Source organism: Hyperoodon ampullatus (assembly GCF_949752795.1).
Source record: "Hyperoodon ampullatus genome assembly, chromosome: 8".
NCBI lineage: Eukaryota > Metazoa > Chordata > Mammalia > Artiodactyla > Ziphiidae > Hyperoodon > Hyperoodon ampullatus.
The window spans coordinates 93,125,652-93,138,860 of record NC_136921.1 but is presented as its reverse complement, the minus strand read 5'-3'; the positions used below and the strand labels follow the sequence as shown (position 1 = coordinate 93,138,860).

General features: G+C 38.3%; 2 protein-coding genes across 4 annotated transcripts in view; both read left to right on the top strand.

Annotated features, from left to right (window-relative positions):
- Positions 1–13,209, top strand: part of TTN (titin) — a gene marked incomplete at both ends in the record, with an annotated part of 282,756 nt that overhangs the window by 147,356 nt on the left and 122,191 nt on the right. The gene's annotated exons all lie outside the window — the stretch shown is intronic.
- Positions 1–13,209, top strand: part of LOC307056949 (titin-like) — a gene marked incomplete at both ends in the record, with an annotated part of 88,625 nt that overhangs the window by 71,575 nt on the left and 3,841 nt on the right. Inside the window, 24 exons of the mRNA XM_079709934.1 lie at positions 1,865–1,951; positions 4,673–4,756; positions 4,872–4,955; positions 5,665–5,748; positions 5,857–5,940; positions 6,241–6,324; positions 6,435–6,518; positions 6,823–6,906; positions 7,017–7,100; positions 7,208–7,291; positions 7,403–7,486; positions 7,597–7,680; positions 7,792–7,875; positions 7,959–8,042; positions 8,604–8,687; positions 8,821–8,898; positions 9,302–9,385; positions 9,812–9,946; positions 10,218–10,295; positions 10,495–10,572; positions 10,789–10,872; positions 11,806–11,943; positions 12,183–12,263; positions 12,744–12,848. Coding sequence (XP_079566060.1) covers positions 1,865–1,951; positions 4,673–4,756; positions 4,872–4,955; positions 5,665–5,748; positions 5,857–5,940; positions 6,241–6,324; positions 6,435–6,518; positions 6,823–6,906; positions 7,017–7,100; positions 7,208–7,291; positions 7,403–7,486; positions 7,597–7,680; positions 7,792–7,875; positions 7,959–8,042; positions 8,604–8,687; positions 8,821–8,898; positions 9,302–9,385; positions 9,812–9,946; positions 10,218–10,295; positions 10,495–10,572; positions 10,789–10,872; positions 11,806–11,943; positions 12,183–12,263; positions 12,744–12,848 — 2,124 coding nt within the window. The remainder of the gene's footprint in view (positions 1–1,864; positions 1,952–4,672; positions 4,757–4,871; positions 4,956–5,664; positions 5,749–5,856; positions 5,941–6,240; positions 6,325–6,434; positions 6,519–6,822; positions 6,907–7,016; positions 7,101–7,207; positions 7,292–7,402; positions 7,487–7,596; positions 7,681–7,791; positions 7,876–7,958; positions 8,043–8,603; positions 8,688–8,820; positions 8,899–9,301; positions 9,386–9,811; positions 9,947–10,217; positions 10,296–10,494; positions 10,573–10,788; positions 10,873–11,805; positions 11,944–12,182; positions 12,264–12,743; positions 12,849–13,209) is intronic.

The window sequence follows — 13,209 nt, the reverse complement described above, 5'->3', positions numbered from 1 at the left end:
CATAAAAGTCACTTTGGTTCAGTTAATGTCATTAATGTCTCCACTGATCCCTTAACCTCTAAGTATAATATAATACTAATATCTTCAAAGTAGCTGAAGCCGTGCAAGAAGTTGCTCCTGAAATGAAAGTATCTGAGGATGTTCCTAAAGAGGCAGAACCTCCACCTGTGAAAGGTACCTGTCACCTCTGAACAGATACTGAAGAAATTGTCTGTCTTCGGTTCTTAAAACTATGTTTTTCTAATGTTCTTCCTGACTCCTAAATGTAAACATACTAATATCTTTAAAGCACCAGAAGCTCCACAAGAAGTTCCCTCTCAAAAGAAAATATGTGTGACTGTTCCTATCAAAACAGAAAACCCTCCTATTAAAAGTGTTCATTCAACAAATACTTCATAAGGAGGGTCTACAGGGTCATAGGACCTCCACTAGTTGCTAGAGAAGGGTGAGCCCATCTTCTCAAGGATGCTGCTAATCCCATTCAACTTAGTTGATTGGTGGGGCAAGGGGAGAATAGGCAGAGAAGAAACTTCTAAAAAACTACATTTCCTAACATATTGTGGTGATTGTTTTCATTCATCATTTTAACTCCTAAATGTGAAATACTAATGTCTTTAAAGTGCCTGAAGCTGCTCAAGAAGGTGTTCCTGCAAAAAGAGTTCCTTCCAAAAAAAGAGAACCTCCATCAGTTAAAGGTACAAGTCCCCATGCTGTCAAGTTCAAGAAGAAATAGCTCCTGTAGCCTTGAAAATATTTTGCTGTTCCTACTGATCTTTGCAACACTAAATGTTAAAATACTGATTTCTTAAAGTGCCCGAAGCTCACCAAGAAATTTTCCCTGAAAAGAAAACATATGTGGTTCGTCACGAAACGACTGAAGCCCTTCCTGATGAAGGTATATGTTGCTGGAAGCTTAGAAGTTTGAGGAAATGTCTTTTCCTTTATAAATGTATTTCCTGTTTGTATTGATTCTTGTAACTCCTAAACGTAAAAATATTAATATCTTTAAAGTGCCTGAGGTGGCCGAAGAAGTTGTCTGGGAAAAGAAAGTGCATCCTCCCCAGAAGCCTGAAGTTTTATCTGTCAAAGGTACATCCTAACAGCCCCTCAGGAGGGAATAGAGAGGGCTAGGGAAAGAACCGCCTTGCTGTCCTTGAAAGTGCTTTTGCGGTGTAAATGTGATTCTTGTCTGTGTTGATCCTCATGACTCAAATGTAAATTTACTAATATCTTCAAAGTGCCTGAGGCTCCCAAAGAGGTTTTCCCTGAAAAGAAAGCACCAGTGGCACCTCCTAAAAAGCCAGAAGTCCCACCTGTTACAGGTATTTGTCACAAACCTTAGGCCTAAAAAGGCATAGCTCTTCTGCTCTTGAAAATAATTTGTTCCAGTGATCTCATAACTTCTAAATGTAATTTTACTAATATCTTTTAAGTGCCCGAGGCTCCCAAGGAAGTTGTCCCTGAGAAGAAAGTACCTGTGATGCCTCCTAAAAAGCCAGAAGTCCCACCAGCCAAAGGTAGCCACCTCCATGTTGCTATGTTTGATACTGTCTGTTTGTCTTTACTCTGTCTAATCATGAAAATACTAATCTCTTTAAAGTACCCGAGGTGCCAAAGGCAGCTGTCCCAGAAAAGAAGGTGCCTGAAGCTATCCCTCCCAAACCGGAAAGTCCTCCCCCAGCAGGTAATGACAATGCTGTACATACCAGGGAGAAAAATAACTGCTATTTTAGCTAGAAAAAAATTATATGTATAAATCCCAGTACATACTGGGATATACGAATATATCTTGGTGTATGATTGCATGATATAGTCATTCATTATTTCCACCTTTTCTAAACACAAATTATCAATATTTTTTAAGTGCCTGAGGTGCCACCAGAGGAAGCCATCCCTGAAAAGAAAGTGCCGGTGGCTCCTCCTAAAAAGCCAGAAGCTCTACCTGCTAAAGGTATTTATCCTTCCGTGTTGTTGGTCTCCTGTTTTGGGGGCTGGGAAAAAGTGTTTAGAAGTGTCCGCCAGTTTCATAAATGATACTTGCTTGGGCAAATGTGTTGTCGATATTCCCATTTTATAGTTTCAACTAATAGATACTAATATCTTCAAAGTTCCTGAAGTTCCTAAAGAAGTTGTACCTGAAAAGAAAGTGGCTGTACCCAAAAAACCAGAAGTCCCACCAGCTAAAGGTATTTATTCCCACTGCTGTGTTAAGAATATATATTGTCTTGTCCTCTTCATGACTATTGTAACATACGCCTTCACTGTTCCCAAATTTTAAAAATACTGATATCTTTCAAATACCTAAAGCTGCTCAAGAAGTTGTCCCAGAAAAGAAAGTTCCCAAGACACCACCCAAAAAACCAGAAGCCCCACCTGTCACAGGTACATGTTGGCCCAGAGATCATTCTGTAGAAAAAATGTCTCTTCAGTTCTTGAGAATGATTTTAGTCCATTGCTATTCATTAACCTAACCATAAAACTACTAATATCTTTCAAGTGCCTGAAGTTCCTCAAGAAGTTGTCCCAGAAAAGAAAGTTCCCAAGATACCACCCAAAAAACCGGAAGCCCCACCTGTCACAGGTACATGTTGGCCCAGACATCACTCTGTGGAAGAAATGTCTATTGAGTTTTTAAGAATGATTTTAGTCCATTGCTATTCATTAACCTAACCGTAAAACTACTAATATCTTTCAAGTGCCTGAAGTTCCTCAAGAAGTTGTCCCAGAAAAGAAAGTTCCTAAGGCACCGCCCAAAAAACCGGAAGCCCCACCTGTCACAGGTACATGTTGGCCCAGAGATCATTCTGTAGAAGAAATGTCTCTACAGTTCTTGAGAATGATTTTAGTCCATTGCTATTCATTAACCTAACCATAAAACTACTAATATCTTTCAAGTGCCTGAAGTTCCTCAAGAAGTTGTCCCAGAAAAGAAAGTTGCCAAGACACCACCCAAAAAACCGGAAGCCCCACCTGTCACAGGTACATGTTGGCCCAGACATCACTCTGTGGAAGAAATGTCTCTGGAGTTTTTAAGAATGATTTTAGTCCACTGCTATCCATTAACCTAACCGTAAAACTACTAATATCTTTCAAGTGCCTGAAGTTCCTCAAGAAGTTGTCCCAGAAAAGAAAGTTCCTAAGGCACTGCCCAAAAAACCGGAAACCCCACCTGTCACAGGTACATGTTGGCCCAGAGATCATTCTGTAGAAGAAATGTCTCTACAGTTCTTGAGAATGATTTTAGTCCATTGCTATTCATTAACCTAACCATAAAACTACTAATATCTTTCAAGTGCCTGAAGTTCCTCAAGAAGTTGTCCCAGAAAAGAAAGTTCCTAAGGCACCGCCCAAAAAACCGGAAGCCCCACCTGTCACAGGTACATGTTGGCCCAGAGATCATTCTGTAGAAGAAATGTCTCTACAGTTCTTGAGAATGATTTTGGTCCATTGCTATTCATTAACCTAACCGTAAAACTACTAATATCTTTCAAGTGCCTGAAGTTCCTCAAGAAGTTGTCCCAGAAAAGAAAGTTCCTAAGGCACCGCCCAAAAAACCGGAAGCCCCACCTGTCACAGGTACATGTTGGCCCAGACATCACTCTGTGGAAGAAATGTCTCTGGAGTTTTTAAGAATGATTTTAGTCCACTGCTATCCATTAACCTAACCGTAAAACTACTAATATCTTTCAAGTGCCTGAAGTTCCTCAAGAAGTTGTCCCAGAAAAGAAAGTTCCTAAGGCACCGCCCAAAAAACCGGAAGCCCCACCTGTCACAGGTACATGTTGGCCCAGACATCACTCTGGAAGAAATGTCTCTGGAGTTTTTAAGAATGATTTTAGTCCACTGCTATCCATTAACCTAACCGTAAAACTACTAATATCTTTCAAGTGCCTGAAGTTCCTCAAGAAGTTGTCCCAGAAAAGAAAGTTCCTAAGGCACTGCCCGAAAAACCGGAAGCCCCACCTGTCACAGGTACATGTTGGCCCAGAGATCATTCTGTAGAAGAAATGTCTCTTCAGTTCTTGAGAATGATTTTGGTCCACTGCTATTCATTAACCTAACCGTAAAACTACTAATATCTTTCAAGTGCCTGAAGTTGTCCCAGAAAAGAAAGTTCCTAAGGCACCGCCCAAAAAACCGGAAGCCCCACCTGTCACAGGTACATGTTGGCCCAGACATCACTCTGTGGAAGAAATGTCTCTGGAGTTTTTAAGAATGATTTTAGTCCACTGCTATCCATTAACCTAACCGTAAAACTACTAATATCTTTCAAGTGCCTGAAGTTCCTCAAGAAGTTGTCCCAGAAAAGAAAGTTCCTAAGGCACTGCCCAAAAAACCGGAAACCCCACCTGTCACAGGTACATGTTGGCCCAGAGATCATTCTGTAGAAGAAATGTCTCTACAGTTCTTGAGAATGATTTTAGTCCATTGCTATTCATTAACCTAACCATAAAACTACTAATATCTTTCAAGTGCCTGAAGTTCCTCAAGAAGTTGTCCCAGAAAAGAAAGTTCCTAAGGCACCGCCCAAAAAACCGGAAGCCCCACCTGTCACAGGTACATGTTGGCCCAGAGATCATTCTATAGAAGAAATGTCTCTACAGTTCTTGAGAATGATTTTGGTCCATTGCTATTCATTAACCTAACCGTAAAACTACTAATATCTTTCAAGTGCCTGAAGTTCCTCAAGAAGTTGTCCCAGAAAAGAAAGTTCCTAAGGCACCGCCCAAAAAACCGGAAGCCCCACCTGTCACAGGTACATGTTGGCCCAGATATCACTCTGTGGAAGAAATGTCTCTGGAGTTTTTAAGAATGATTTTAGTCCACTGCTATCCATTAACCTAACCGTAAAACTACTAATATCTTTCAAGTGCCTGAAGTTCCTCAAGAAGTTGTCCCAGAAAAGAAAGTTCCTAAGGCACCGCCCAAAAAACCGGAAGCCCCACCTGTCACAGGTACATGTTGGCCCAGACATCACTCTGTGGAAGAAATGTCTCTGGAGTTTTTAAGAATGATTTTAGTCCACTGCTATCCATTAACCTAACCGTAAAACTACTAATATCTTTCAAGTGCCTGAAGTTCCTCAAGAAGTTGTCCCAGAAAAGAAAGTTCCTAAGGCACTGCCCGAAAAACCGGAAGCCCCACCTGTCACAGGTACATGTTGGCCCAGAGATCATTCTGTAGAAGAAATGTCTCTTCAGTTCTTGAGAATGATTTTGGTCCACTGCTATTCATTAACCTAACCATAAAACTACTAATATCTTTCAAGTGCCTGAAGTTCCTCAAGAAGTTGTCCCAGAAAAGAAAGTTCCCAAGACACCACCCAAAAAACCGGAAGCCCCACCTGTCACAGGTACATGTTGGCTCTGACCTCAGTCTGCAAAAGAACTATCTCTTCTGCTATTGAAAAGTTTCCATCTATTGCCTTTTGTTAACTGAAGTGTAAAACTACTAATATCTTTCAAGTGCCTGAAGTTCCTCAAGAAGTTGTCCCAGAAAAGAAAGTTCCCAAGGCACCACCCAAAAAACCGGAAGTCCCACCAGTTTCAGGTATTTTTCACCCCACTCTTTATTCTATAGAAGAAATGCCTCCTCTGCTCTGGGAAATATTTTTAGTCCATTGATCTCTTTAAGCTAAGCATAAAACTACTAATATCTTTTAAGTGCCTGAAGTTCCTCAAGAAATTGTCCCTGAAAAGAAAGCACCAGTGGCACCTCCTAAAAAGCCGGAAGCCCCACCTATTACAGGTACCTGTCATTCACCTTAGATTTAAGAAGATAAAACTCTTCTCTTGAAAGTATTTTGTTCTAGTGGTCACATAGCTACTAAATGTAAATTTACTAATATCTTTTAAGTACCTGAGGCTCCAAAAGAAGTTGTCCCTGAAAAGAAAGTACCTGTGATGCCTCCTAAAAAGCCAAAAGTCCCACCTGGTACAGGTATTTGTCATGAACCTTAGGCTTAAAAAGACATAACTCTTTTGCTCTTGAAAATGTTTGTTCCATTGGTCTCATAACTACTAAATGTAATTTTACTAATATCTTTTAAGTGCCCGAGGCTCCCAAGGAAGTTGGCCCTGAAAAGGTGCCTGTGATGCCTCCTAAAAAGCCAGAAGTCCCACCTGTTACAGGTAGCTGTCGCTCACCTTGGATTTAAGAAGATAAAACTCTTCTGCTCTCAAAAACATTTTGCTCTAGTGGTCTCATAACTTCAAATGTAATTTTATTAATATTTTTAAGTACCAGAAGCTCCCAAGGAAGTTGTCCCTGAGAAGAAAGTGCCTGTGATGCCTCCTAAAAAGCCAGGAGTCCCACCTGTTACAGGTAGCTGTCGCTCACCTTGGATTTAAGAAGATAAAACTCTTCTGCTCTCGAAAACATTTTGATCTAGTGGTCTCATAACTTCAAATGTAATTTTATTAATATCTTTTAAGTGCCCGAAGCTCCCAAGGAAGTTGTCCCTGAAAAGAAGGTGCCTGTGATGCCTCCTAAAAAGCCAGAAGTCCCACCTGCTAAAGGTATTTGTCACTGATCTTAGGCTTAAAAAGACATAATTCTTCTACTCTGGAAAATATTTGTTCCAGTGATCTCATAACTCCTAAGTATAATTTACTAATATCTTTTAAGTGCCTGAGCTTCCCAAAGAAGTCATCCCTGAAAAGAAAGCACCAGTGGCACCTCCTGAAAAACCAGAAGTCCTACCTCTTACAGGTATTTGCCACAAACTTTAGGCCTAAAAAGGCATAGCTCTTCTGTTCTTGAAAATAATTTGTTCCAGTGATCTCATAACTTCTAAGTGTAATTTTACTAATATCTTTTAAGTGCCCGAGGCTCCCAAGGAAGTTGTCCCTGAAAAGAAGGTGCCTGTGATGGCTCCTAAAAAGCCAGAAGTCCCACCTGTTACAGGTAGCTGTTGCTCACCTTGGATTTAAGAAGATAAAACTCTTCTGCTCTCAAAAACATTTTGATCTAGTGGTCTCATAACTTCAAATGTAACTTTATTAATATCTTTTAAGTGCCCGAAGCTCCCAAGGAAGTTGTCCCTGAAAAGAAGGTGCCTGTGATGCCTCCTAAAAAGCCAGAAGTCCCACCTGCTAAAGGTATGTCACTGATCTTAGGCTTAAAAAGACATAATTCTTCTACTCTGGAAAATATTTGTTCCAGTGATCTCATAACTCCTAAGTATAATTTACTAATATCTTTTAAGTGCCTGAGCTTCCCAAAGAAGTCATCCCTGAAAAGAAAGCACCAGTGGCACCTCCTGAAAAACCAGAAGTCCTACCTCTTACAGGTATTTGCCACAAACTTTAGGCCTAAAAAGGCATAGCTCTTCTGTTCTTGAAAATAATTTGTTCCAGTGATCTCATAACTTCTAAGTGTAATTTTACTAATATCTTTTAAGTGCCCGAGGCTCCCAAGGAAGTTGTCCCTGAAAAGAAGGTGCCTGTGATGGCTCCTAAAAAGCCAGAAGTCCCACCTGTTACAGGTAGCTGTCACTCACCTTAGATTTAAGAAGATAAAACTCTTCTGCTCTCGAAAACATTTTGATCTAGTGGTCTCATAACTTCAAATGTAATTTTATTAATATCTTTTAAGTGCCCAAAGCTCCCAAGGAAGTTGTCCCTGAAAAGAAGGTGCCTGTGATGCCTCCTAAAAAGCCAGTAGTCCCACCTGTTACAGGTAGCTGTCACTCACCTTAGATTTAAGAAGATAAAACTCTTCTTCTCTCAAAAACATTTTGATCTAGTGGTCTCATAACTCCTAAATGTAATTTTACTAATATCTCTTAAGTGCCTGAGGCTCCCAAGGAAGTTGTCCCTGAGAAGAAAGTACCTGTGATGCCTCCTAAAAAGCCAGAAGTCCCACCAGCCAAAGGTAGCCACCTCCATGTTGCTATGTTTGATACTGTCTGTTTGTCTTTACTCTGTCTAATCATGAAAATACTAATCTCTTTAAAGTACCCGAGGTGCCAAAGGCAGCTGTCCCAGAAAAGAAGGTGCCTGAAGCTATCCCTCCCAAACCGGAAAGTCCTCCCCCTGCAGGTAATCATGAAACTCTCCAAAGCAGTATTTTTAAAAAGAAAAACTCTTCTTAGTGCTGTAAAAATCTTTTTGCAAAATATTTCATATACTTTAGTCAATTCTAGCATTAAAATGAGCTTGTGTCTTTAAAGTGCATGAGGAGCCTGAGGAAACTGCCCTAGAAGAGCCTCCAGCTGAAGCCGTGGAAGAGCCAGAGCCTGCTCCTCCTCCAAAAGGTACTGGCCAGCTGCTAGTTTGCCTTTGCCAATCTTAGCTCTTCTTGTCGCAAAACTTCTGGGCATTATGGGCTTTTCTCTTGTTTCTCACTCTTCTTCACTGATTCTAAAACATAAATTCTAATATCTTTAGTGACCGTGCCACCTAAGAAACCTGTCCCAGAAAAGAAACCACCTGCTGTCATTGCCAAGGAACCTGAACCACCACCAGTGAAAGGTATTTCCCATTGCCACTGCTTCCTACAGAAAAATGTCTGTCGTTACAAAGCTATGTTCTGCTGCTCAGCTTAATGATTTCCATATGTCATTGAAACTATGAGCTAATAACTACTAATATCTTTTAAAGTGCCCGAGGCGCCCAAGGAAGTTGTTCCTGAAAAGAAAGTGCCTCCAGTGGTTCCCAAAAAACCAGAAGCCCCACCTGCTAAAGGTACTCATAACTGTCCAGTGTTTCATGGAGGTGGATACAGCCTTTATCTCTTGGAAAATGTTTTGCTCTGTGTAAATGTGATGAGCGTTTACAAGTGATTCTTCATAATGTTAAAATACTAATATCTTTTAAGTGCCTGAAGTTCCAAAAGAAGTCCTTCCAGAAGAGAAAGTAGCTGTTCCCAAAAAGCCCGACGTCCCACCAGCTAAAGGTACATGTTACTAATGAGATTCTGTAGAAAAGCACTCACTCTTGGTCTCAAAAGTCACTTACTATAGGAAACCCTTTTGTTTGTCAAACATCTTATATTAATCACTACAAACCTACTATACTGGATGTTTAGGGTTTTAAATGTTTTTAAATAGCATCACTAAAAAAACAAACTGGTACATCTGTTATAAGTATTAGAAGAGTTTACTAACATGGTTTTGTTAATCTTAATAGGCTACATTGTCTTCCCACTATGTGGATCCAAGAACAGGTCACTGGCCTAATCGTGAATTTTGTTCTTGGATCTCTCCCTGGGTTATTTGAACTAGATGTGAACTAGATATGGTATAAATTTCATGTACTTCTCAACTACCCAGAAGTAAAACCAACCCATATCTTTTAAGTGCCAGAGGTACCAAAGAAACCTGTCTTAGAAGAGAAACCAGTCGTCCCTGTTCCCGAGAAAGTAGAGTCCCCTCCTCCAGAAGGTATATGTAATGCCATTTATGAGCTTACCACTTATGACTGTTTTTAATTTAAGCCTTGTTCCTCTTCTTTTCTAATTCAGTATCTCTTGGTCATTTTCTGTCCTTTAATTATTTGTCTTACTTCACTATTCTTAATTAGCTCCAATCTCAAATCTATTTTGGGTCATCAGTCAGCGGTATCTACACTGGCCATCATAAGCTGTTTCAACAAAGCTTCTCTAATGCACACAAAGTAGGACAGGAAAACTAATGACTATAAATAACATTAAACACCAAAAGGGCTTTTCAAGCATTCAAATCAATAGAAACAGAAATCAGTCAAACAAGATGGATTTCATCTTAACAAAAACAAGAGACGATATTAATAGAAACAAGGGAAGAAATCAAAATGACTATTTATTGTGTGATGCATTTTATGCATTTTAGAATATTGTTCCACACATTCAACTAAAATTAACTATATCTTTAAAGTATATGAAGAACATGTGGAAATTGCTCCTGAAGAGGAAGAGCCAGTTCCTGTTGCAGAAGAGGAGGAACCAGAAGCCCCACCTCTGGCAGGTACAAGACAGGATTCACTGAATGGGAAAATACATCATTTGATTTTTATGTCTATTATATAGCTTATTTAAGGTAAACTCTGTCTTCTGTCTCCTTCCTTAACATTTGATCTCATTGGCAAGAACAAAAGTCAATTGCACACATAAAACTTTTGTCCTACAGAGTTTAACAATGTGCATAGCAAAGAAATGTGTGATCTTTTTTATTTATTCATAGCATTAAACTTTTCATTGTAATCATCTGACTCTAAAAGAAATTCCTATCTTTCAAGTGCCTGAAGAGCCCAAGAAGATTGTTCCAGAGAAGAAAGTTCCTGTCATCAAAAAACCAGAACCTCCACCACCTAAAGGTACTTACAGTAAAATAAATATTTACTTCATTTTTGTGTGCTGTCTAAAACTTGACATTCTTTCCTTATTTTGTGTTGTGCTGTATTATATGTTGAACTGTCATCTGTATGTTACAGTGCTGATCAGACTTGTCAAGTTTATGTGTACATATTGCATCTTGCAATTTTATATTATTAAATGCTACTAATATCTTTAAAGTACCTGAGATGGCGAAGAAAGTTGTCCCAGTGAAGAAAGTCCCAACTGTTAAGAAGCCAGAAACACCAGAAGTTAAAGGTATTCACATAATCATTGACATCATAATTTTTTTTAAAGTACTCTGATATCTTAAAGTGGAATCCAATAAGTTGTCTTCATTGTTAGGGACAAAAATGTCCTTATTTTGCTTTCATTAATTTTAATGCTGCTCTGTTAATTATAGTTTCTTTATTCTTAACATTTTTTTCAATGTCTTTAAATATTCCTTTAAAAATAAAACTAATATCTTCAAAGTGTCTGAGCTGCCCAAGAAACTTGTTCCAGTAAAGAAGGAACCTGTGCCTGTTACCAAAAAACGAGAAGTCCGGCGAGAAAAAGGTACCTACCATGAAGAAAAAAATATGTATTTCTCTGAATGCTGTCTGCACATCTTAATAGTAGTTCTTAGAGCAAAAAATACTGAAGTATAAGTATATGAAAAAACAAATTTTACAGAAAAAAGGGGGAAATAATGAAGACAAAGAGAGAAAATGAGACAGACAAGTAGGAGAAATCCAGCCTATCCTGAGAGATAAGGCTGGATATAAAGATTACAGTCATATTTTGGAGTTCTTTGAATGCCAGTATAAGGCATGTACTTTAGTCTGTGGGCAATAGGAAGCTTCAGCGGTGTATAAATTAATAGGAGTTGGGCTTCAGATAACTGGCAGCAGTTCAAACTCTTAGAAAAGGATGATAATAGAAAAGAGCCACTGCAGTTACTTAAGGTCTTCAAAAATTGGACAAGATCAGTGGTGATAGAAATGGAAAAGGAGATTGGATTTAAGAGAGGTGGAGATTGAGTTGATGTCTATTCTTAAAGCAATTAGGGAAATAGAGGAGCCCAAGATGATTGTAAGGGTTGAAGCTAAGCCATGAGGATGGTTCATTGGGTCCCCAAACTAAATTAATATTAGAAAGAAGATAGTAAATATATTTTTCACTTTTCAAGTATGGAAGTTGGGAACATGCATCTGGAACTTAGGAAGGAGATCAGGGCTGGAGATGTAGATGTAGAAGTTATCACCATGGAAATAAGAGTTGAGAGTGCAGGAGTGATTGCTCAAAGAATGTAGAGCCAATTTTTAAAAGCATCAAAGTTGACCTGTGGAGAACATCTACACTTAAGGGTACACAGAGGAAGAGAAATAAATGAAGAAGGCTGCAAAGACTCATTTATAAAAATGGGTGCCTTGCCTCCAAAGCCATTTTCCCCACAGAGTCTTATAAGATGAAGTACTTTCCCATGTATTCTTTGCCTGATCTTTGCAGTATCTTGTACACCTTCTAAATTCTTAATAGTAAACAAAATCAATATCTTTAAAGTGCCTGAAGTTCCCAAGGAAGTCATCACAGAAGAGAAAGTGTCAGTTCCTACCCCTGAAGAACCAGAAGCTCCACCTGTCCAAGGTACATGACTGCTCTATAAATCTTGGAAAGACGACAGTTGTCTTCATCATCTTGCTTTGGTTGTAGATGGATCATTTGTATTTATCTGTTGTCTGTCTTATGTAGTGAAATTATTGGTATTTTTGAAGTCTTCTGAAGAATATGTTATAATGTGTAACTAAGTTGATACGTTGAAACTTAGCAGTTGCAGTATTCTATTCTGAATTCAGTCTAAAATATAAAACACTGTGTTTTTTAAGTTGAAGAGTCTCCTGAGGAAATAATATATGAAGAAAGAGCATCCATAACCATTGGTAGAAAAGTGACTCCCCCTGTTGAAGGTATATATACATATATATATATATATATATATTATATAAATATAAATTTTTTTAATCTCTTGAAAACTCCTGTTAGAAATACAAAAGTATTTATAGGGCAACATTCCGTCTTGAAATTTTATATAAAACATTCTAGCACGTGTTTGACTGCTTTGTTTTTCAACTCATTATACTTCTTTTGAAGTAGAATCTTTGATTATTCTTGATGGTAATTATAAATTCCAAAAGATACAGTTTACTGAGACAACACTGGAATAATTGTATTGGATCCTCAAATGATAACCCAACATCAGATATTAAAAGTCATCTCATTTGCCATCAACATACATCAGATAGTCATTAGAAAGCTTGAGTATAAGAAAATAGAAATCTTACCTCTTTTTCTATGTAAGTGAATTTGTGTATTTTTGTTTCTGTGACTGTCATCTTTGCATCTATGTGAAATTTCTGTGAGTCTTTGTGAAGAACTTTATATTACAGTCTCTTATCCTTTGTCAACATTCTTTAAAGAACGTGAAATTGAAAAGTATGTTAAGCCTGAAGAACCTGAACCTGAACCACAGCCAGAAGAAATACCAGTACAAGGTATTCAGTTAATTGGGCTTAAGTCTTCATCACCATATTCTTCATCTGATACGTATGTGTTTTGCGTTGTTCTACGTGTACAGCACATCTCTCTGCACCTGTATGTAAAATATTGTTTTAAATGTGCATCTCAGTCTTATGTATTCATGTCATTTGTACTATTTATTTCACATTAATGTGGCTTATATGGATGCTTCCTTTGTTGTTTTTATTAGCGCCTATGCTATATTTCTCATTATCTATGTACAGTGTTGATATTCTTATATTTTATGCTGGACACTTTTACGTTTTATGTTGGATACCAATAATATGTATTCAAAAAAGCAAACTTTTTACTTCATAAATATACCAAAATTTCTAC